Here is a 21,743-nt window from a genome sequence, read left to right as displayed (position 1 = left end):
AATACTAGACATGCAACTTGCATATGTATGACCTAGCAATTTTAGTCTTGATCTTTCAGAGAAATAAAAACTTATATTTATAAAAACACCTATACATAAATCAGTTCCAAAAAGGAAATCTCAGATGTCTTTCAATGGGTGAATGGTTTGAACTAACCCAGGTGCATCTATTTTATAGAATAATACCCACAAATAAAAAGAAAAGAACTATCTTGATGAATCCCAGAGAACTGAGTTTGGGGGAGCCAATCCCCAAAGGTTAAAAATGTTATGGTACAATTCATATAACACTCTAGAAATGAGAAAAACTGTAGAAATGGAGAACAACAGATTAGTGATTTCTAGGGGGTTGGAAGTGAGTGTGGTGATGAAAGGACAACATGAGGGATCCTAGAGATATAAATGTTCTGTGTCTTGGCCATACGAATTTCATTGTCTTGGCTAAGATATTGTTCTATAATTTTGTAAGATGTTACTATTAGGTGAAACTGGATACTGGGCATATGAACCTCTGTATTATTTTTTACAAGCACCTGTGAAGTATCCCAAAATAAAGAGTTCAATTAAAATATCAATTAACAGTGAAGGATAAGATAGAAAAACTCTAATAGAAGAATTCACCAATCTTACCTTTCAGAGGCTACTTATTAGAAACAAAATATAGCATATAGCTCAAGGGCAATATAGTGATATAACATAGAAGAATATTTAATGCTCATAATAATGATTCTAGGGAATGAAGATCAAGTTGCATTTATAAAAGACCACAAAAATATGCATTACATTTTGGAAAGATTTATATTAAAATGTTAAAATTGTCATCATAATCTAAAACTATGCCAATTCTGTAGATGTATTCATGTTCTTTAAATATACAAGCCACTTAAAATGTAAAGCTTAGGAGAATACTTTACCAAGTTGGTATTCTCCATGTTAAAATTGTCTGTAGCAATAGTCTCCTTCAGATTTATATAGGAATAATAAATTTGGTTGATATGTATTTCATTTAATGTTTTGTAACTGGATAAAGGTAATCTGTTATCAATAATTAATATATAATTTTTTGTTACTCTTCATACTGGGATGGGAGTTTAAATGTATTTTTAGAAGGTAATAATGAGTGCCTGACTTATTCAAAGGTTGACAATGTGGAATCTGAAAATCATTTTGCCACTTTTTCTCAAAAAAGAAAGTTAAGGGCTCTCTTAGCTTTTCTGTTTGATTATGTTTTAGATATAATGTTGTATTATGTTAACTGACATTTAGATAGACTCAAGATATAATACATGGGAATCATGTTGACTGATACTTTTAAAAAGAGGCAAAGATCAGCTTCAGAAATAGATACTTTAAGATTTGTTAAGAGCTAGGCTTCACCTGAGTTAAGGCCCTGCCTCTCATTCTTCGCCATGTTAGGATGGCTCCAAAGTAGGCTAGAAATAAGGTTATTTAAAGTAGTGTTCAAAGGATATATATTTTTTGTTGTTAAGATAACTATAATCTTAAAGTAAACAGGAGATATAATACAAACCCTAAGTAAAGCTTTAAGGTAAATTGTAAAAGTTATTTAGGTTTGTTAAAGAGTTTTATAAAAAAGTAAAACTTGTATGTAATTGAGTTTTAAAACTGTTGGCTGTTAGTATTTTATAAAAGTACTACTTTTAATAGAGCAACCTGAGTTAATTTAAGATGAAAAGTCATCACCTACAGGATAGGTAGGATATAATGCTGATGTCTAGTACTCATACTCACCTTTATTAAATAAAAGGGGTAACTTTAAAATTATAGATATTAAAGTTATAACTGATTACTACCACTTTTAATAAGACTGATAAAACTGACCTGCTGGGTGTTTAAAACCAAAAACTTGGAGACCAAAGTCAAGGAAGTAAAAGGGGCAAGAAAAAAAATCTGCCAACATTTTGGCCCTTGCCTCCCCTGCTCTCTAAGGTCAATTAAGACCCAGGGAATGATGGAACTCCTCTAAAGACCCTGAAACTCCAGTGAATCAATAGTCTTCCCCATTAGGGAGTAGAGAGGATCCTATAGAACAGGAAGCCAACCAGTGCATCTTTTGCAAAGAGGAGGATCACTGGAGAGGGAAATGTCCCTGATGCTTCAAAAGGAAGCCAGGTGGTCAGCAGGACCCTGATCCATCCATGGCACAACAGGCAGAGGATGGCTAAAAGAACCAAGAGGCTTCTCACATGGTCCCAAGAATGATCTTTGAGGACTCTCAGATTACTATGAGTAGATAGGTCAGTTTTCACCAACTTGGTCTTAAACACCTGGTAGAACAATATAACCAAAGCACAGCCATACATGGACATTTAAAAGAAAAGACATATTTTTTTTCCTAATATAACTTAAGATGAACACTTGTGTCAGCCGTACCATACGTAAGTAAAGCTGGAGGCTATAAAGAACAAGTTATTGTGTGGGAGTGCCTAATAAATACTAAAAGTTTATCCTGAGTCAATTTGAGCTTGATTTCATAGGACCTACAAATCCTCCTAATCATCTACATAAACTTGATCTGTTTTTCACTAGTACAATTATCTAGCCCTGATATTTATCCTTCAGCCTAATCTAAAAGATGCAATGTGACATAAAAGCCCTAACTTTACAAAGAAATCCCTAAATCACACAGTTAAAGGGATCCCTCTATTGCTAGTAATGAGAATACTATTTTACAGAAATCAGATGACTTTAGATAACTACAGCTCCAAGGAATACCTGTGCCATTATAAAAACTAAATATTGTGTATATGTTTCTAACAACACTGTGAATGTTTCTAAAGCCTTAAATGGCCTCCACTCATAAATCAATGGTGTGTTGGATCCTACCTTAAGCTTTACTAAGTTATACTGTCTTCATGGTTTTCAGAGACTGACTGAAATACTAATTGCTTTTGTGCTATTTTTGTTTACAAAAATAGTAATGCTTTCCTCTCATTTATAGTCTAGCATGATCCCTGTCCTATGTATGCCTTGTCTACTTACCTGCCAACTACCACCATGGGCCTCTGGACTGCTCTGATGCTAAAAACCTTTAACTGTCCATACTCCATCTAATAGAGAACAAGGAATTTGGGTCACTTCCCCCCAACTTTTCTCTTAGTAGGAAGAGCTTGGAGACATCATCACCAATTGTTCCATAGAAATGGAATATAGAAATTGATAGTGGGGAAATGTAACAGTGGTCCACTTTATGCTTTAAATATAATCCCTGCTGCTCTGCTCCTGTGACTTATTTTTTAAATGGACATTTTTTTCTTCCTCTCTCCTTCCCCACTCCCTAATTTATCCCCCCTCTCTAATCTCCACTCCCTAATCTGGCATGGGGGTTACAAATAGCACCAGAAGAAATGATTATCTCCCAAATTAACAAATGAATGATAATAACATTTTTTTTGTCAGAGAACAACTAAAATGTAGCCTTTGAATCTTTAAAAACCCTTTATTCCCCCTTATAGGCAGAATCACAGACTCTGGGACAGGAATCCCCTGTTTCTCCTTTGCTAGCAAAGCAATAAAACTTCTTCTTTTTCCTCTTTTTTTTAAACAAATAAATAAATAAATGTATTCCAATTCTGACAATTCTCTCTATGCATCACCTATGATTGATCCTTGACTCCTTACTTACTTAATCCCAACCCCATTTCCATATACATTTTTCTTGCCTAGATAATTATAATAGCTTTCTGTGTAACAATTTGCTCCCATTTGTGCTTTCAGTTCATCTTCTACAGTTTATCCTCTATCCCTTTGCTATAATAAGCTAAAATATAAATCATGCTTTATGGGAAATTCTAAACTCCATCATTCTCACAGATGGATAATGAAGCCATCCCACACTTCATGTTCCCCATATAATTAATTTTTAAAATTTTCTAGATAATTATTTCTGCTTTTAGGATATTTATGTATTTTTTTCTTAATTATATATTTTAGTGACTCCTACAAAGTACTTGTCCTTCATGTATTAATTTGTAGTTTTCTCACTTGCTCTTTGGGTAATTTTTCCAATTTGGTCATTGTCATTGTCTTTATTTTGCTACTTAACTACATAAAAATTCTGTCTCATCATCTGAACTTCTAGGTCTATGTGCTCACATTATAGTGTTTTAAAACTATATAAAGTCTCCCATTGGGTCCCTTCTTAAAATTTTATTTCAATTTCTTTTCTTCATTAGTTGAATTAAATAAGATTATTACTATTGTCTAAAATTTAATGGAAATAGATTAACAAAATAAGTTCTTCTGACATAATGTTGAATCACTGGTATGCAATTAACTATGCATGTTGGGTGAATAAATTTCCATTCACTTGTTTACCAAAAGGTAGTTTTGAGTAGTGGACTGAAAACAATGTAGGAAACAAGTTAATTTATTTCCTTTGTGCAAACCTTAAAATTACTTGGTCTACAAGACAGCATATTATAAAGTACCTGTAGGATGTACTCCAGCAATAAAGGAATGGTCCAAGATGCCAGTTATATAATAGGCCTGAAAGGTAATCAGTACTTATGGGAGCAGAAAGATAAAGGGAGAAAGCCAATAGAAGGAAACAGAAGGGGACTGACTCTTTATAGATATTGATTGAGAAAAAGGAAAATGAGAAAGTGACAAAAACATATATGCAAGAAAACTATTGGGAGACTCCAAGATGGCTGCGAATAGAGTGCATCACACCCCGTGTACCGCGCCACTGTACCGCGCCACTGTGCAGGTGAATAACGAGTTAGAACGACAAAAAACTATCTTGTTAGGAACTTACAGCAAAATGGGGGTGCACCGAAACCTAGAAGAAGGATTTCCAGCACGGAGGTCCGGTAATTGAGTCTCAAACACGAGCCAACTGTGCGACTGGAGATCCGGGCTAACTGATCCGCGCGGCCCACCCCGCGGCTACAGACGGCGGGGCACTACTGAGAAGTGACCAGCAAGCAGGAAGAAACATTGCTGCAGATTCTGTGGAATCCTGCTGGCTGAGCACCCACTGAGCCCCGGGCTGAGTATGGGATTTCAGACGGGGAAGGAAGCGGTACAGTTCTATCCCCCACAATGGAAACTCCACCAAGGAAACCAGCGGCCACCATCTTGGAGAGCTGAAGTAACCACCGCCACTCTCCGACAGATTGCAACAATAAAACAGGTAGGTGTTACTCAGCTCAGCTCCCATACAGCAGGGAATTCGCATAAAATCCTCCTAGGCTTTCTGGGGGAGGGATTATCAGAGCGAGCCTGCATAAAGACGCGGGGAAAACTAGAGACACCTGACCTTCAACTCCCCCTCCCATCAGATGTGAAAACGAAACCTGTCTAGCCAGCGCTGGGGGAGGGGCAAGCGGAAAAAATCAAAACAGTAGAGTGCCGGGGTTCCCACCTGAGATCCAGGCTGACTGATCCACGTGGCCCACCCCGCGGCTACAGACGGCGGGGCACCACCGAGAAGCGACCAGCAAGCAGGAAGAAACATTGCTGCAGATTCTGTGGAATCCTGCTGGCTGAGCACCCACTGAGCCCCGGGCTGAGTTCGGGATTTCAGACGGGGAAGGAAGCAGTACAGTTCTATCCCCCACAACGGAAACTCCACCAAGGAAACCAGTGGCCACCATCTTGGAGAGCTGAAGTAACCACCGCCACTCTCCGACAGATTGCAACAATAAAACAGGTATGTGTTACTCAGCTCAGCTCCCATACAGCGGGGAATTCGCATAAAATCTTTCCTAGGCTTTCCGGGGGTGGGATTATCAGAGCAAGCCTGCATAAAGAGGCGAGGAAAACTAGAGACACCTGACCTTCAACTCCCCCTCCCATTAGCAGCAAAAATGAAACCTGTCTAGCCAGCGCTGGGGGAGGGGTAAGCGGAAAAAATCAAAACAATAGAGTGCTGGGGTTCCCAATAGACACCCTCCACACCCAACAAACAGCAGGTCCAGAGTACAGTTTGAACTGCCGAGAGGCATCACTCAGGGGAAATCTGGTCTAGCAGGAGAAACCAGGACTAGCAGGAGAAACCAGGGGACTAGAGGCCAGGCCCTCACGACTGGGTGGCTGGAGAACGCCTGCCCGCTGGCGACCGACCGTGCAACTGGGCGGCTAGAGATCGCCCGCCTGCCAGCGACAGCCCACCCGCTCGCGCGACTGGGCGGCTGGAGACCGCCCGCCGCCGGCGACAGCCCACACGCTGCCCCTGCGACTGGGCGGCTAGAGATCACCCGCCCGCCGGCGACAGCCCACCTGCTGCCCGCGTGACTGGGCAGCTGGAGACCGCCCGCCCGCCAGCGACCGGGAGTTGAAACCAACCAGAGACAGTCCAGTCCCACCCCCCCATTCAGACACCCCAGCAAGGAGTCTGGGGCCAGCCATAGCAGAGAGGTGACGTCACTGGAGCTCGGCCGTCGGAATTCCTTCCCAGTGGATTCAACTTTAGCAGGCATAATCTACCAACACAAAGGAGAGACAACAGAGATATACAAAACTAAAACAAATCTATAGAAGAGAGCAGAAACACAGCAATCAAAGAGAGCTGGAAAGTAATGTGAACATCATGAAAAAACAAGGGAAAAAAGGAGTACAAACAATGCAGGACAACTTAATTCTACAGGAGGACCTAGAAGCATCAGAAACAGGGATAGGGAAAGAACTCAAGGCATACCTAACTCAGATGGAACGGAATATTAGAGAAGACATGAGGCAGCAAGTCCAAGCAATAAAAGTATATTTTGAAAATGAATTAAACAAACAAATTCAAATGGCAAAGAACAAGCTTTACCAGGAGATAGAGATCTTAAAAAAAAAAATCAAACAGTAATCCTAGAAATGCAGGAAACTATAAACCAAATTAAAAACTCAAATGAGAATATTACAAAAAGACTAGATCAAACAGAACATCAGATAATGAAGACAAAGTTTATCAACTTGAAAAGAATATAGTCAACACAGAAAAGATGCTTAAATCCCACGAGCAATCTATTCAAGAGATATGGGATGTCATAAAAAAACCAAATTTGAGAGTCATCGGGATAGAAGAAGGCATAGAGATTCAAACCAAAGGAATGGACAACATATTAAATGAAATAATTCTAGAAAACTTCCCAGAGATGAAAGATGGAATGGATTGCCAAATCCTGGAAGCCTACAGGACCCCAAACATTCAAAACCGTAATAGACCAACTCCAAGACATATAATTATGAAGATAGCCAACATACAGAAGAAGGAGAGAATATTAAAAGCTACGAGAGAAAGGAGGCAGATTACATTCAGGGGTAAACCAATTAGGTTAACGACTGAATTTTCATCACAGACATTGAAAGCGAGAAGATCCTGGAACAATGTATTTCAAACGCTGAAAAATAATGGATTCTAACCAAGAATACTGTATCCAGCAAAATTAAGCTTCAGATTTGACAATGAAATTAAAATCTTTCACAATAAACAAAAGCTAAAAGAATTCGCAGCCAGAAAACCAGCACTGCAAAGCATTTTGAGCAAAATACTACAAGAAGAGGAATTGAAAAATAGTGCCCAAAACTAACAGCGGGAGGTATCTCAGTAAAGGGGGAGGAAAATAACCAAAAAGTAAAAACTAGACAAACTAAAATAAATAAATAAATAAATAAACAAACATGACTGGAAGTACAAATCATATTTCAATTGTAACCTTAAATGTTAATGGCCTAAACTCACCAATCAAGAGACATAGGCTAGTAACCTGGATCAAAAAAACAAATCCAACAATATGCTGCCTTCAGGAGACTCATATGATAGGAAAAGACATACACAGGCTGAAGGTAAAAGGTTGGGAAAAATCATACCACTCGCATGGCCCTCAGAAGCAAGCAGGAGTGGCCATACTCATATCAAATAAAATCAACTTTAAACCAAAGTTAATCAAAAGGGATAAAGAAGGACACTATATACTGTTAAAAGGAACCATCCACCAACAAGACATAACAATTATCAATTTATATGCACCAAACAATGGAGCTGCAATGTTCATAAAACAAACTCTCCTCAAGTTCAAGAGTCAAATAGACTACAGCACAATAATTATGGGTTAATTCAACACACCGCTCTCGCCATTAGACAGATCCTCTAGACAAAAACTGAATAAAGAAACTATAGAACTCAACAGCACAATCAATAACCTAGACTTAACCGACATATATAGAATATATCAACCATCATCAAGTGGATACACGTTCTTCTCAGCAGCACATGGATCCTACTCAAAGATAGACCATATATTATGCCATAGGGCAACTCTTAGTAAATATAAAGGCATGGAGATAATACCATGCACCATATCTGATCATAATGGAATGAAACTGGAAATCAATGATAAAAAAAGGAAGGAAAAATCCTACATCACATGGAAAACGAACAATATGCTACTGAATGATCAATGGGTTACATAAGACATAAAGGAGGAGATAAAAAAATTCTTAGAGACAAATGACAATACAGACACAACATACCGGAATCTATGGGACACAATGAAAGCAGTTTTAAGAGGGAAATTCATTTCTTGGAGTTCTTTCCTCAAAAAAAGAAATAACCAACAAATAAATGAACTCACACTACACCTCAAAAACCTAGAAAAGGAAGAGCAAAACAATAGCAAATGTAGTAGAAGACAAGAAATAATTAAAGTTAGAGCAGAAATCAACGAAATTGAAACAAAAAATACCATTGAAAAAATTGATAAAACTAAAAGTTGGTTCTTTGAAAAAATAAATAAGATCGACAGGCCCTTAGCCATGCTAACGAAGAGAAGAAGAGAGAGAACTCAAATTACTAACATACGGGATGAAAAAGGCAATATCACAACAGACACTACAGAAATACAGAAGATAATTAGAAAGTATTTTGAAACCCTATATTCCAATAAAAGAGAAGATAGTGAAGATATCGATAAATTTCTTAAGTCATACGATCTGCCCAGACTGAGTCAGGAAGACACACACAATTTAAACAGACCAATAACAAAGGAAGAAATAGAAGAAGCCATCAAAAGACTACCAACCAAAAAAAGCCCTGGACCGGATGGGTATACAGCGGAGTTCTACAAAACCTTCAAAGAAGAATTAACACCAATACTTTTCAAGCTATTTCAAGAAATAGAAAAAGAAGGAGCTCTTCCAAATTCATTCTACGAGGCCAACATCACCCTGATCCTGAAACCAGACAAAGACACTTCAAAGAAAGAAAACTACAGACCAATATCTCTAATGAACTTGGATGCAAAAATTCTCAATAAAATCCTGGCAAATCGAATACAAAAGCATATCAAAAAAATTGTGGACCATGATCAAGTAGGCTTCATCCCTGGGATGCAAGGCTGGTTCAATATACGGAAATCAATAAATGCTATTCACCACATCAATAGACTTAAAGACAAGAACCATATGATCATCTCGATAGATGCAGAAAAAGCATTTGACAAAGTACAGCATCCCTTTATGTTCAAAACACTAGAAAAATTAGGGATAACAGGAACTTACCTCAACATTGTAAAAGCTATATATGCTAAACCTCAGGCTAGCATCATCCTAAATGGAGAAAAACTGAAGGCATTCCCTCTAAAATCTGGAACAAGACAGGGATGCCCTCTATCACCACATCTATTCAATTTAGTTCTTGAAATACTAGCCAGAGCAATTAGACAGACAAAAGAAATTAAAGGCATAAAAATAGGAAAAGAAGAACTTAAATTATTGCTATTTGCGGGTGACATGATCATATATTTAACAGACCCAAAAGGGTCTACAAAGAAACTGCTAGAGTTAATAAATGAATTCAGCAAAGTGGCAGGATATAAAATCAACACGCATAAATCAAAGGCATTCCTGTATATCAGCAACAAAACTTCTGAAATGGAAATGAGGAAAACCACTCCATTCACAATATCCTCAAAGAAAATAAGATACTTGGGAATCAACTTAACAAAAGAGGTGAAAGATTTATATAATGAAAACTACAGAACCCTAAAGAGAGAGATAGAAGAAGATCTTAGAAGATGGAAAAATGTACCCTGTTCATGGATAGGCAGAACTAACATCATCAAAATGGCAATATTACCCAAAGTTCTCTACAGGTTTAATGCGATGCCAATCAAACTCCCAACGGCATTTCTTGTAGAAATAGATAAAGCAATCATGAAATTCATATGGAAAAACAAAAGACCCAGAATAGCAAAAGCAATTCTAAGCAGCAAGTGTGAATCTGGAGGTATAGTGATACCAGAGTTCAAACTGTACTACAAAGCAATAGTAACAAAAACAGCATGGTACTGGTACCAAAACAGGCAGTTGGACCAATGGTACAGAATAGAGGACACAGAAACCAATTCACAAAATTACAACTTTCTTATATTTGATAAAGGGACCAAAAACATGCAATGGAGGAAGGATAGCATCTGCAACAAATGGTGCTGGGAAAATTGGAAATCCATATGCAACAAAATGAAACTGAATCCCTTTCTCTCACCATGCACAAAAGTTAATTCAAAATGGATCAAGGAGCTAGATATCAAATCAGAGACACTGCGTCTGATAGAAGAAAAAGTTGGGTACGATCTACATACTGTGGGGTCGGGCTCCAAATTCCTTAATAGGACGCCCATAGCCCAAGAGGTAATAACTAGAATAAACAAATGGGACTTACTTAAACTAAAAAGTTTTTTCTCAGCAAGAGAAACAATAAGAGAGGTAAATAGAGAGCCTACATCCTGGGAACAAATTTTTACCCCTCACACTTCAGATAGAGCCCTAATATCCAGAGTATACAAAGAACTCAAAAAATTAGACAATAAGATAACAAATAACCCAATCAACAAATGGGCCAAGGACCTGAACAGACACTTCACAGAGGAGGACATACAATCAATCAACAAGTACATGAAAAAATGCTCACCATCTCTAGCAGTCAGAGAAATGCAAATCAAAACCACCCTAAGATACCATCTCACTCCAGTAAGATTGGCAGCCATTATGAAGTCAAACAACAATAAGTGTTGGCGAGGATGTGGGGAAAAGGGTACACTTGTACACTGCTGGTGGGACTGCAAATTGGTGAGGCCAATTTGGAAAGCAGTATGGAGATTCCTGGGAAAGCTGGGAATGGATCCACCATTTGACCCAGCTATTGCACTTCTCGGTGTATTCCCTGAGGATCTTAAAGAGCTCACTATAGGGATACTGCCACATCAATGATTATAGCGGCACAATTCACAATAGCTAGACTGTGGAACCAACCTAGATGCCCTTCAATAGACGAATGGATAAAAAAAATGTGGCATGTATACACAACGGAGTATTACGCAGCACTAAAAAATGACAAACTCATAGAATTTGCAGGGAAATGGATGGCATTAGAGCAGATTATGCTAAGCGAAGCTAGCCAATCCTTAAAAAACAAATGCCAAATGTCTTCTTTGATATAAAGAGAGCAACTAAGAACAGAACAGGGAGGAAGAGCATGAGGAAAAGATTAACATTAAACAAAGACGAGTGGGGGGAGAGAAAGGGAGAGAGAAGGGAAAGCATATGGAAATGGTAGGAGACCCTCAATGTTACACAAAATTACATATAAGAGGATGTGAGGGGAAAGGGGGGGGGACAAGGGAGAGAATTGAACAACAGCAGATGAGGTAGAGAGGGAAGATGGGAGGGGAGGGGAGGGTGGATAGTAGGGGATAGGAAAAGTAGCAGAATACAACAGTCACTAATATGCCATTATGTAAAAATGTGAGTGTGTAACCGATGTGATTCTGCAATTCGTATTTGGGGTAAAAATGGGAGTTCATAACCCAATTGAGTAAAATGTATGAAAGATGATATATCATGAGCTTTGTAATGTTTTGAACAACCAATAAAAAATAAATAAATAAATAAAAGAAAACTATTGGCTAACAGAAGGGCAAGAAAATAGTAAATAAGCAGAAAATAAACATGATTTTAATTAACCAATGGAAATAAAGAGCATTTGATGCTAGGATGTTTTACTTGGACTACTGGTGGGGACACAACAGTGGCAAAGTAGCAGATGGAGAGTACCCCTGCCTGAAGGAAAAAATACTTTAAAAAAAGTTATATAATGATACTGTGTGAGTGGACAGCATGAATTTAGATGACTATGTATAACCATCTTTATTGAACACCTGTCATGTGCCTTTTACAGGCTTTAAGAACCAAAAGACAGGAGATAAAAAGAAACACATGCATATAAAACAAAAACAAGAAGCTTCATTGACTCATTTCAATAGTGTTGGACCAAGGAAGAGTTAATCTAAAGAGAAATAGAATGTCAGAAAAAAATTACAGGTAAACAATTTTGTATTCCCCAACTGGGATTTGCAGCATATGCCCAATGATGTAGCTAATAAACTCTAGGGATTTTCTGCTCTTCATGTATTATAGGAAAATGAATAAAGCAGCAAAAACAACAATAAATAATGGCCCATCTATCTTTTAAAAAAATCTAATAATTACAAAAATCCTTAAAATGTTAAGCAATGTTTGAGTAGTCCACATTATCACTTTATTTTAATTTTCATGAGAAAGTTTTAGTTCCATGAGAAAGCTTTTTTTTTTTTTTTTTTTGGCAGTCATTACAAAAATCTATCACATCTATTTACCAATATTCACATTTGCCATTTTTACAAAAGAATGAATAAGGGGAGCACATACAGGAAAACTATATGAAGTGAATAATGAGTAAAATCAAATTAGATTCTATTAGAAACTAAGTAATAATTGCAGATCTTCTGCTTTTCTTTCTTCCTTCTTTCCCTCCCTCCCTCTCTCCCTTCTTTCTTTTCTTTCTCTCTCTCTTCCTCCCTTCCTTTCTCCCTCCCTCCTTCCCTTCCCTTCCCTTCCATTCCCTTCCTCCCTCCTTTCCCTTCCTTTCCTTTCCCTTCCCTTCCCTTCCTTCCCTTCCCTTCCCTTCCTCCCTCCTTTCCTTTCCTTCCCTTCCCTTCCCTTCCATTCCCTTCCTCCCTCCTTTCCTTTCCTTCCCTTCCCTTCCCTTCCTCCTTTCCTTTCCTTTCTCCCTCCCTCCTTCCCTTCCTCCCTCCTTTCCTTTCCTTTCCTTTCCTTCCTCCCTCCTTTCCCTTCCCTTCCCTTCCCTTCCCTTTCCCTTCCTCCCTCCTTTCCTTTCCTTCCTCTTTTCCTTTCCTTTCCTTTCCTTCCCTTCCCTTCCTCCCTCCTTTCCTTCCCTTCCCTTCCCTTCCCTTCCCTTCCTCCCTCCTTTCCTTTCCTTCCCTTCCCTTCCCTTCCTCCCTCCTTTCCTTTCCTTCCCTTCCCTTCCCTTCCTCCTTCCTCCTTTCCTTTCCTTTTCCTTTTTCTTTTCTTTTCTCTTGGGATAGACCAGGGCCTCTTCATACTAGGCAAGCACTCTACCACAGTTATATCCCCAGACTATTGTTTATTTTATTTTTGAGATGAAGTCTGCATAAATTGCCCAGGCTGGTCTTGAACTTGTGATCCTCCTGCCTCATCCTCTGGAGTAGCTAGGACTACAGGTATTTGCTACTTTGCCCAGCTATAATCACTAATCTTTTAATTCATCATGAAATGATACAAAAAATAAAAAAGATATATATATATATTTTTTTAGAGAGAGAGAGAAAAAATCTTTTTAATATTTATTTTTTAGTTTTCAGCGGATACAACATCTTTGTTTGTATGTGGTGCTGAGGATCGAACCCGGGCCGCACACATGCCAGGCGAGTGTGCTCCGCTTGGGCTACATCCCCAGCCCCATTTTATAGCTATTTTAAGAAGTGTACAGGACACTGTAATAAACTGTTCTATCACAAAAAAAGATTGTAAAAAAAAGTCACAAGTCAGTGAACTAGGCAATATATTATTATATTTGTATTTAGGTGGAAAACAATAATAAAATTTACAAAGTCACAAAAATTTTGATCAGCATTTTACAGATAAAGCACTGTCATGACTTTGTCCCTACTATTAATTGATATTGACCTTGAATTTCTTCAAGTTACTTACTTTTTTCTCCGGTTTGACTCCAAAAAATATTTACGTGCTCGATTTCTACATATTTTTTGTTGCTGCAGTAATATTTGGCGCTCTTCTTCTAAATTTTTCTCTAGGTGGATTTTCATATCTCTAATGACAGACTTAAGTTAAGAACAACGATTTGTCTTTGGAGGAGCAGTATCAGGAATATGATAAATATATTTATAGCTTCATGCTTATGATGTAGTGATGTTTTGGGGGAACAATTAGTATGTGTACACATTAGTGTTAGTATATGATCCCAATATATTTTATGTAAAAATTCTGACTTGGTTTAGAATTTAAGATATACTTCACTTACTTTAGGGGGAAATAAATCACTTTTTGAATTCATGAGCTCAGTTAAGGGGACTGTATATTTTCATTTATTACACAGATACTTGAGTACTTACTAACAAGTTGTCTTCTTAGGCATGTATATAAGAAAAATGAAAGAAGGTTGATTTCACTAATAGAAAGTAGATGAATTAAAAGCTTTAATAGATTCTTTAATCTGTAGTATGAAACTAATATTCAAACATTAGAGAATAAAATATTAATATTCTTGGAATGTTAGGGAATATAGTTATTTACCTTAATGATTTACTTTTAGATTATGAAAAAAACCACCAGATGACATGCATAACCATCTGTTTATCCGGAAATTTTCTAGACAAGAAATGGAAGTTGGTTATCTTAATCATTCATTCATTTGAAATATATGTATTAAACTTTCTTTACATAAGTTGTATTGATATGGTTAATTGGTTTCCTAATTGCATTTTGACTGTCATTATGAAGTATCTTAATCAAATGTCACAATATTTATAAAAAAAAAAGGTAATTGAATTATCCTCAACCATTCAGTGCATCATTAGATATAGATGTTTGTGAAATTACATTGAAGTTATAGATTGCAGGGCATGTCTACTTGTCTTTTTTCTTTCTTTCTTTCCTTTAGAATAAATAACTGTTTAAAATATTTTTCCCAAAAAATTGAAGTTCAAAATTCTCTTTAAGAGATCCGTTTAATCAAGGTACTATAAACTGTCTATTGATGGTAATATAGAATACAAGAAATATGCTCAACAATAAATTATGCTGTACATGACTTGTTAATTTAAAATATGTTAATTTCAGTATCCTATACTGCTTCACATCAATATTATAAAGAAACTATTACAAATTTTAAAATAATCATATTTATTAGAGTTTTTTGGTTGTTTGATCTTGTGCTAAGTGGAAGCTTGTTTGTTTTTAATTATGTTGTTACTTAATCATCTACCATAGGCCATAATAATTTTTAATCTTCATTTTTATACAATTTTGCACTACTTCAACACAAATACTCCAAATACATTCATACACGATATTTTTACTTAAAGATTTCTTTTGAATGATTTATAACAATGAGACAAAAATTGAAGGAAATATGGTTATCTGGTTCTTTGCTAGCACAAATATATGCTATAGATATATCTTGTCCTTCTCTAACAGAATACTTTATTAGGAGGCAAAGCTCAACAAGATGGTTAGCTACTAAAAATCACAATTCATTAGTAGAGGAAAATTCAATTTTCTTTTTTCAGGGTACACAGGAGGAACATGGTATGGGTGGCAGGGAGAAGTTGCTTTGGGTCAGGTGAGAAGCAGGGGTGTCTATGCTACCGGTGGTAAAGACAATTCTGTTCAATGTTTAAGATCTCATAAGAGCACATAACAATCACAAAATGCAATGTTTGTAATGGACCTGCAACTATATATTCTTAAACGTAATCAAGTAACTCTACTACATATAGTGTTTGTGTATGTGTGTGTGTGTGTGTGTATAGTACATAGTACAGTATAATGTAATTATTGTCTGGTGAATTATAAAGAATGTGCTGCCTTTGTATCTTTTAAAATATGGTATTCAAGAGTTAAAAAAAGTTGAATTTTTATTTTTTAATAAGTTGTATCATAAGGGTAGTTTCCATAAAAACATTACTAAACATCTACCTAAATGACAACAATTTTTATATACTTAACATTAGAAGTATAAAACAAAACCAAATGAAGACTACTATGAGTATCCATCCATGTTCCAATTTAGTTTTTCTCCAATTAGTTTAAAATGTTAGCATCACAAATAACTGTTCATCATACAACGTATTTTCTTGTCAAATTTATTAAAGCTATCTTGATTCTATTTCTCCTTTCCACTGGCCTTGCTCAGTCTCTCTAAATCCCTTGCTTGGACTTCCTCAATATTCTTTTAAATCATTTTACTCCTAAACTGAACATCCTCCATTTGAGACTTCATGAAGCCAGCTAAATGCAAATATTATTTTCTTACTCTTTGTTGTTCTCCCAAATCTCCTTATCATCTTCATGATAAATCTCAAATTCTTGGACTCTGTAATCTGGTCTGTTTTTTTTTTTTTCAACTTAATTTCTCAACATTTCTCTATATGAACCTTATGCTCAGCCACACTAAGGTAATTAAGAGAACAGCCATGATGAGTCATACTACTATCTTGGTACAGACTTGTCTAACTCTACTCAACATTTAAGGGACACTTCAAGCAGTTCCTTTTTGTGAAGCCTTGTCTTATTCCCACCAGATAACCTGATAACAACTTTGTAAGTACTTCACACGTGTCTCCTGTACATTTCTATAACCCCAATGCTTAGCATGGTTCTTAAAATATAGTAATGGCTTAATAAAAGATAACTAGAGTATTTCCTTGAAGAAAATTCTCTGAGGTCAATATAACAGGAAAAAAGGTCTAATTATTTTTATAGCTTTTAACTCATTAATGAAAAATTGGCTTCTCATGGAGTCATACAGATTTATATGCTGCTAGAAATATACTTCATAAGCATAGGGTAGGACTTTTTTTTTTTTTGAAAGGTAAGGTGCCAAATTAAGTTTTATTATGTCTGCACTAGCAAAATAGAATACTTTCTATTTTGATTAAAATTTAAATTTTCATCTTTGGAAGACCATTAGTTCAGAGTCTTTGGTCCTTTATCTGAGAAACTGATTTTTAAAAATCAGTTTTGATAAGTTCAACTGGAAGAGTATAGATATTAATCCTCTATCATAGGCAGTGCTAGCATTTTCTCAGATATTTCAAGTTTTATTATACAATTTCTCCCTAAAGTTTTAAATTAACATTAGCTCTAAGATATTTTTCTTTTGAAATTTTTTCTTTCCCTTACAAAGATAAAACTACTATAACTTCAAACAATAAAAATATTTTCTTTTATAATTTTACATTTATCCTTTTTAGCAGCTTGAGTTTATTTTGGAATGAAGAATAAAATATGACTCAGGGTAGAGATACTAGACATGGAGTATTCATTTTTAGAGGTTTAATAAGAACAAGCATTACTAGAACATAGCCAAAAGGTATGTTGTGATGAAAGGTCTGATTGTTCATTTCCCTGATTTTAAGGATAGTCAAAACCTGCACGTTTTTAGGCTGTAGGGAAAGAAGATCATTAAGAGAAATTGAAAATTAATTATAAGATTACAAAGAGGATAATTTGTAATTCAGGGCTATTGAGGAAAATAAGGAGGTTAGAAATAAAACAATTTAATGGAAAAAAAAGACAGGTGGGTAGGAGTGTGTGGGTTTGTGTTATTTGTTGGGAGGAAATCTGAGGCAGTTCATGGAACCTATGTTCTATGGTAGTCACTATAAGAGTAGTGGGAGGTGATAGAGATGTGGCGCAGGCATTAAAAGGAAAAAGAACTGTTCCTATCCAGGTAAATCTGGAAACCATTAATCTTTCATGGTGCCAATCTGTGTTGTCTTAAGACTTTTCTCTTGACAATATTTTTATTATACACATGAAGGCGTAGAAAAACAGGACTATAGTAGTTTCTGGGTGACTGACGCAGGACAGGGGTGCAAAGAACAAAGAATGTTGGTGAGAGAATATGCATAAATGATCAAGAATACGGTATAAACTGAGTAAGACAGAGATGTGGGTGTTAGGATAAAATAGAAGGTTAAGGACTGGAGGTAATACAGGTATGATGATGTGAGGGAAAAAAAAAGAAGTGGGTCACATTAGATTGGGTAGAGAGAAGTGATGGGAGGGGATGTAGGGGAAGGGGGGATTGAAAGGACAGCAGAATAAAATAGACATTATTATTGCTTGGGTGTATATGTGACTGCATGACCAATGTAATTCTGCAACCTGTACACTCAGGAAAATGAGAAATTATATCCCATCTGATTCAAATGTAAAAAAAAAAAAAGAGGCATAGTATGAATGGTGAACTTTTTCATTATTGTTGTCTTTTTTCTTTTTCTTAACAAATTTTGTTCTATTTTTATTTGAATTCTTGTAAGAGATTCAAATGATAGAAACTTAGCTAATTTTGATCATATAAGGTTTATTCTTTTATAATCTTTAGAGGAAATTCTGACTCAGTTAGAACATCTTCAACAGAAAGCCGGAAGGCCTCTGAGTATTGATTTTATATTTGAAATAACTCCTAAAAGTTTTACCATTACACTTGCTTATTTTAAGATTATGATTCTTTTTTGTTTTTCTTTTCATTTAGTCATTAATTTAATAAATTTGAGCCCCTACTACTGTATATTAGAATCGAATGGGAAACATTATAGACACAGAAAACATCCAAAATAATAAACTATAAAAAAGATGCATTAGTGTATCTCTATGAAAAAAGTCTTGATTTAGTGTTACAATCTTTATTATGTCCAAATTCCCTCCATCTCAATATGTTTTATATATAGAAACATATATTATGTATACCAGCCATTTACAATGCTTCCCTATATTTTGATTTAAAAATATATTAGGCACAGTATAATAGGTGTTCAGTGCTCAAGAAAATAAGTTTGAAGAAGGAAGAATTGTATTCATATAGATGACAATGCTGTTTATTTCGGATTATATTTTTGAGAAAATTTAGAGCAGCAAGGGCAAAAGACAAACTCAATGAGATTAATAATGAATAAATTAAAGGAGCTAGAAGCTGCTATTGCAGACTAGTGTTTTGAGAACTTGGCTAAAGAAAGAAAAGGAAAAACTGGGATTGTGGCTCAGCAGTAGAGCGCTCACCTACCATGTGTGAGGCCCTGGGTTCGATCCTTAGCACCACATAAAAATAAATAAATAAAATAAAGATGATGTGTCCAACTACAATTAAAAAATAAATTAAAAAAGAAAAGAAAAGGGAGAATGGATGGAAGTTTGATGAAAGCATGATCAGAGAGGAGATATTTTACCATTAGTGAAGTTTTGTACATACCAGTCTTTCTGCATAGATTTGGATCTCTGTAATCTAGAACAAAGTGGGCCACAAAGCAGACTCTTACAAAACATTGTTTTGTAACTTGCTTTTTATATTCCATTACATAAAGCTGTAATGGAATATTAAAAATGTCCTGGAAGAAATTGGAGACAAGAGAGGAAGAATACAGGTATAAGAAAATGGGAGTGGGGAGCCTTAGGGGTTAACTTGGAAAGAGAAGCCACTCCATTCCCTAAGAATGAAGATGATCATTACACAGCACCATCACTGCCAACCAAAGTCCTTTGAGAACATAAAGGTTAAATTCCAAATATCATATTCTCTGAAGGAATAATCATGGTTTATAATTTTGAAAAGCAAACTCACTTCTTCAATTTTCTACAATGTATCTAATTGCAACATCGAAAGTGGGCCAATTCTTACAAGAAAATCTGAAATGGTCCAGATTGTGAAGGTCCAGGAATTTTGCTTCTCATTTCCTCTTTGCCATCTCTCTGACAACCGACTGGGCTAAGAGGGAAAACAAATGACCAAACTGTCATAGGGTCTAGTAGCTCTGGCAAATAGATTAGGGGTGTGCTAGATTGACAGCTAAAACGGCCTCCTCAGGATAGGAAGGCATTTTACTTATCTGTGCAATCTCTCCAAGTAGTATTATTAATCAGGAAGTGGTTAATACGTAAGAACATCCTGGCATAATTCTAGAGGGCAAAAAATTATTCCCACAGACTACACTGTTGATGTATTTTTTAAAAAAATATTCACAAAAATTTGAAAAGAAGTTGAAGAATGGGGGTGGTCGTGGGGGAAACAGTGGCAAGGAAAGCGCCTATAGAATAGGATAAATGACATAATCTTAGGTTCAGAGGGGGAAAAATGACAGTTGCTAAGCAAATATCTCCACTAAGATGACTTGCTAGTTTGAATCACCTTGCGTCAGAAGTAATGGGAATCTAATGGATAAAAGACGGGCCCCACTTCGAACACCGCTACCCGGACAGCCACAGGCTGGGAAGGATACAGGTAAGCGCCAAGTCGATGGTGCCCGCCCCTCTCCCGAGGGCTGACAGGTGCTCTGCCCGACGAGTCCGAGGATTCAGTGCCCAGACCAGGGACCGCGCTCTGGCCTCCAGGCCTCCGGGTCAGCATCCTTCACCTCAGCGCCGCCTCCCGGCTCACCCCCAGTGGCTCCCTCATGGCGGCTCCGGCTTCCTGCTCTTCTCTTCGGCCCCTCCCTACAATCCGTCTCTCAGGCCCCGCGTCACGGGCGCTGGAGGGTTGGTCGCGGCAGCCCTGGCTCCCGCGCAGCGGCGTTGGTGACTGTGGTGGCAACTGCAGCTGCGACGGCGGCGTCCTTGCTTGGCAATAGCAGAGGTGGCGGCAGAGACCCCGCCGTTGCCATCTTGACAACCAACGGACGCCGCGTCCTTCGCGACGGAAACCAGGGAGGAGGGCGTGGAGGGGCGGTGCGCCCGAGGCAGCCAATCAGAGGCCCGGGCGGCCCCTCCTCTCGGAGCTGAGAGCAGGCTCCGGGGTAGTCACCCTACCCAGGGTCCCTACCCTGAGCTCCACCCAGTCCCTGTCTCGAAACCTCAGGCTCCGCGTGGTTGCAGAAGAGGACAGTTGACCTGTACGTTAGAGCCAGATTCGGTTCTCCCTCCCTTGAGGGTGCTTCCCTGGCGGGAATTGAGAATGACGAAGAACAGTGAGATGGAAAATCCCCAGATACAGGCAGATGCCACAGGCGGATCTGGAATGATTATTTCGGGGACAATTTGGGGTTTGGTTTGTTGTTTAATTAGAGAATCACATTGTAGAGGGTTTGAGAAGTGAAGTTCAACTGGGGGAGTCTCTATCCTCAAACACCATGTCTTTTAAAAAGCTTTGTGAAGTGGGAATTTTCCTTCCCTACATTCTCTCACCACTTTATGATACTTCCTCTCTCCCTCTCTCCCTCTCCCTGTCTCCCTCTCTCCCTCCCTATTTATGAAGTTTACATTTCAAAAGCTCCTTGCTGCTCGATTTTGGAAATGGACCATCACAGCAAAAGCAGCTAAAAAAAAGTCCAGCTTTAACCTAGTAGTAATTTCCTGGAAATCGATGCCAAAAGGGATCATTGCATTGAAATTGTTTCAGGGGGTATAGAAAATGGAGTTTTGAGCCACTTGCAAGCGAAAATTTGGAAAAGGATGAAAGTTTTTGTTGGAGCTCAACATAAAAACATATAAAATTTATATGTTAGCCTGGGTACATTGTGTGTGTGTGTGTGTGTGTGTGTGTGTGTGTGTAAAAACACCCATCGTGGAAGCATAATGTACAAACCAAATAAATATGACTCACTTATCGTTCAAATCTCTTTGCCTTTGTGAATCAATTTGTTCAGTTTTAAAGTTCAAATAATAAAATTTTCCCTGAAACTATTTAAAACAGACCT

The 21,743-nt window shown here is 37.3% G+C and overlaps 1 protein-coding gene across 3 annotated transcripts in view; it reads right to left on the bottom strand.

Annotated features, from left to right (window-relative positions):
- Cep126 (centrosomal protein 126) overlaps positions 1-20,703 on the bottom strand; it is an 80,182-nt gene extending 59,479 nt beyond the window's left edge. For all 3 annotated transcript variants that reach the window (XR_011708675.1, XM_027930447.2, XM_071617165.1), the window contains exons 1-2: positions 20,331-20,703; positions 14,023-14,142 (exon numbers count right to left, since the gene is read on the bottom strand). Coding sequence is in view for 2 of the 3 variants with exons in the window: in XM_027930447.2 (XP_027786248.2) it covers positions 14,023-14,142; positions 20,331-20,458 (248 nt within the window). In the remaining variant the exon portion in view is untranslated. The remainder of the gene's footprint in view (positions 1-14,022; positions 14,143-20,330) is intronic.
- Positions 20,704-21,743: the final 1,040 nt, after the last annotated feature.

Source organism: Marmota flaviventris, chromosome 9 (assembly GCF_047511675.1).
Source record: "Marmota flaviventris isolate mMarFla1 chromosome 9, mMarFla1.hap1, whole genome shotgun sequence".
Classification (NCBI taxonomy): domain Eukaryota; kingdom Metazoa; phylum Chordata; class Mammalia; order Rodentia; family Sciuridae; genus Marmota; species Marmota flaviventris.
This window is presented reverse-complemented; position numbering and strand designations above follow the sequence as displayed.